Source organism: Mandrillus leucophaeus, unplaced genomic scaffold, assembly GCF_000951045.1.
Source record: "Mandrillus leucophaeus isolate KB7577 unplaced genomic scaffold, Mleu.le_1.0 Scaffold141, whole genome shotgun sequence".
NCBI classification, from domain to species: Eukaryota; Metazoa; Chordata; class Mammalia; order Primates; family Cercopithecidae; genus Mandrillus; species Mandrillus leucophaeus.
In genome coordinates, this window is record NW_012101377.1 from 2,436,140 (window position 1) to 2,439,820 (window position 3,681).

Sequence of the window (3,681 nt, forward strand, 5' to 3'; positions counted from 1 at the left end):
CTGGGAGGCGGAGGTTGCAGTGAGCCAAGATCGGGCCACTGTGCTCCAGCCCGGGCGACAGAGTAAGACACCGTCTCAAAAAAGAAAAAAAAAACTAAAACAAAACATAGTTCCCAAAGCAGCTGCTGGCACATCTGGGGAATATAGCTGTCTACCCTAGCAAATCTGCCTTCCTAATAATTAAACAATCCAAGGTACATAAAAACTATGTCAGGATTGGGGGATGGGAGACGGACAGCATTAGGAGAAATACCTAATGTAAATGATGAGTTAATGGGTGCAGCAAACCAACATGGCACATGTATACATATATAACAAACCTGCACATTGTTCACATGTACCCTAGAACTTAAAGTATAATAAAAATAAAAATAAATAAAATATCAATTACCAAAGGTGTCCAATGAGAGGGGAAGAAAAAGCCATGTCAAAAATCCTAATGAGAGCCAGATGCAGTGGCACACACCTATATTCCCAACTACTTGGTAGACTGAGGCAGGGGGATCACTCGAACCCAGGAGTTCAAGTCTAGCCTGGGGAACATAGCAAGACAGCAAGACCCCATCTCTAAAAAAAAAAAATCCTGGCCAACTATGGTGGCTCACACTTGAAATCTCAACACCTTAGGAGGCCAAGGTGGAAGGATCACTTGAGGCCAGGAGTTCAAGACCAGTATGGGCAACATAGTGAGACGCCACCTCTACAAGAAATAAAAAATTAGCCAGGCATGGTAGTACATGGGTGCATGTGGTCCCAGCTGCTTGGGAGGCTGGAGGGGGAGGAACACTTGAGCCCAGGAGTTCAGGGCTTTAGTGAGCTATGATCGTGTCACTGCACTCCAGCCTGGGTGACAGAGCAAGACCCTGTCTCAAAAAAAAAAAAAAAAAAATCCCTATCAGTTCACTTTCACTTGAGTGCTCTTTGTATGCCAAGCACTGGGCATATAGTAAGGAATGGGACAGACTCTGTCCCTGCCCTCTTAGAGCTTACACTCTAGTGAATTTTATCAACAATTTGTGAGATGTACAACAAAGGAAGAAGTATGGGTGAGAATTGCTAGCTGGGGGCCCTAACTGGCCTAGAGCATCAGGAGAGACCTCCTTCCAAGGTGTTCATAAGGGGTGAAGGGTTGATGATGAGGAGAAGGGAATGTCCCACATGTGTCCAATGGCTCTGGGGTAGAAAGAACCTTGGTAAGATGAAGACTCATATGGTTTGGATCTCTGTCCCCACTCAAATCTCATGTTGAAATGTAATCCCTAATGCTAGAAGTGGGGCCTGGTGGGAGGTGGTTGGATCATGGGGGCAGTTTCTCATGGTTTAACGCCATCTGTCCTTGGTGCTGTCATTGTGATAGTGAGTTCTCATGAGATCTGGTTGGTTGAAAATATGTGGTGCCTCCCCCTTCTTTCTCTCCCCTCTGCTCTGGCCTTGTGAAGTGCAGACTCCCTCTTTGCCTTCTGCCGTGATTGTAAGTTTCCTGAGGCCTCCCCAGAAGCTGAGCAGATGCCAGCATCATGCTTCCTGTACAGCCTGTGGAACTGTGAGGCAATTAAACCTGTTTCCTTTATAAATTACCTAGTCTCGGATATTTCTTTATAGCAGTGCAAGAACAGACTAATACAAAGACTGTGGCAGAGAATGCAGGTGGAGTGCTAAAAAAGGAATCCGGAGGGTCAGGCAGGGGCCAGATCACATGGGACCTTGTGGAAAAGGCTCATCTCCTTTTCTGTGACATCTGCTGTGTCCGCTTGTGATTACAGGTCCACAGATCCAACCGTCCAATCATCTGCAAGGGCTGCAGGAGAACATTCACAAGTCACCTGTCCCAGGGGCTGCGGCGCTTCGGGCTGTGTGACAGCTGCACCTGCGTTACAGACACACCCGACGATGACGATGATTTGATGCCTATCAACCTAAGCTTGATGGAGGCTTCATCCGAAAGCCAAGAAAAGAGTGACACAGACAATGACTGGCCAATCTATGTGGAGTCGGGTGAGGAAAATGACCCCGCTGGAGATGATTCTGATGACAAACCACAAATTCAGCCCAACTTATCAGACCGAGAGACACTTACGTAGCAATAAATTGGTGGAGAAGAGGTTTTAGAACTTGCTAGTGCTCATTCTGTTGTTGAAAGATACCATTTGTTCAATTTTGTGGAACGCTGAGAGGAACATTTTTTCACTGTTATATGTGCATTTTTATTAGACTATCTGATAGAGGTTGGATTTTGTGACTCAAAGGACAGATAACCTTTTTGTGTGGTGCCCTTGGTTTCTGAGGGCTTTGCTGGCCACTCCTTAATTCTGAGTGAATCAATGCAGGCCCTGAGGTCTCCTGTTTTTCTTGCTGTGCATCCAAACTGTGGTTAGGAGAAAGATAAGAAAATCTCCACGCTTGTTTTTATATTGACTCAGCCCTCTGCATTCCTTTGTTATCATCCTCTTTCTCTAAAAACCATTAAGTTTTGGGATCAAGTTTACCTTTGCCAAGCCTTTCCTAACGAATTCCACATTAAATTTTCTGGCAACGTATTAAAGAGAAACCTTTATTGATATAAAGCAGGCAGGGCGGTCTAGCTACATGATCAAAAAAGGTACTCTCTAAATCTAGGACAGCAATTTTAAAGGCTTGGAATACTTACGGGCAGACAAACATGAGAATGATCCGAAAGGCTCATTATGGCATCCTGACTTGCCCAGTTGAATAAAATTTTAAGTTAGCACTGAGAAGGGAGGCTATGACCCCAGGTCTGGATGGTTTCCCTGTCTGGTTTGGCATTTGATGATTCTACACCTACAACCTGTTCTGTTATCATAAAACAACTCCTTTGGGCAAAACTCAAAATGCTCCCCTACTTTTTCCAGCAATTTCCAAAAGTTGGAGCTGTGTAACTTGGAAATGTAGCTGCCTCTGGCATTCTTTTACTTAGTTTATACTGATGCAGGGCAGGCAAGCCCGAATATTGGGGCTTAGTCCAGGGGAGTTCTTGGCTTCACCCAGGAAAGAATTCAAGGCGAGCCAGTGGTGTTAGACAGCAGCTTGTATTGAAGCAGCAGTGTGCTGCAGCAGCAGCAAAGGGGCCGCTCCTTGTGGACTAGGACTACCCCATAGGCAGTGTGCCCAGAGTAGCATCTCAGAGGCAAGTCGGCACTCATATTTATACCCACTTTTAGTTACATGCAAATTAAGGGGCAGATTATGCAGCAATATTTAGGAAAATAGTGGTAACTTCCAAGCCGCTGGGCGATTGCCATGATAAGGGGCAGTGACTTCCAGGTGTTGCCATGGCAATGGTAATTGACATGGCACAGTGATGAGCATTTCTTATAAAAGCTGCTTCCCACACCATCCTCCCACCACCGCCTTGTTTTAGCTAGTCCTCAGTTTGGTCCGTGTCTGAGTCCGGCCTTTGGAGTTGAGTCCTGCCTTCTACCTCATTGCCTAGAACTTTAATTGGAGGGAAAGTATAAGCCCATAACGCCAAGTTACATTTCTAAAATGTTCATCTTTTAAAAGATCCTCATGAAGGAAAGGCAAGGTTAGTAGAAGAACAGGTTTTTAAAAGCAGTCTACCTTTCACCCACTTTTCAGCCGCACAATTATTGCAACAAAAGAGGCTGAACTCTTTAAAGGGCTAAAGGGCAGGCAGTATTAGGAATTCGGAATGTAATTGAA

At 45.2% G+C, this 3,681-nt stretch overlaps 1 protein-coding gene across 1 annotated transcript in view; it reads left to right on the top strand.

Annotated features, from left to right (window-relative positions):
- ZBTB8B (zinc finger and BTB domain containing 8B) overlaps positions 1–2,081 on the top strand; it is a 32,239-nt gene extending 30,158 nt beyond the window's left edge. The window contains exon 4 of the mRNA XM_011974060.1: positions 1,764–2,081. Within this exon, the coding sequence (XP_011829450.1) occupies positions 1,764–2,081 (318 nt within the window). The remainder of the gene's footprint in view (positions 1–1,763) is intronic.
- The last annotated feature ends 1,600 nt before the right edge of the window (positions 2,082–3,681 follow it).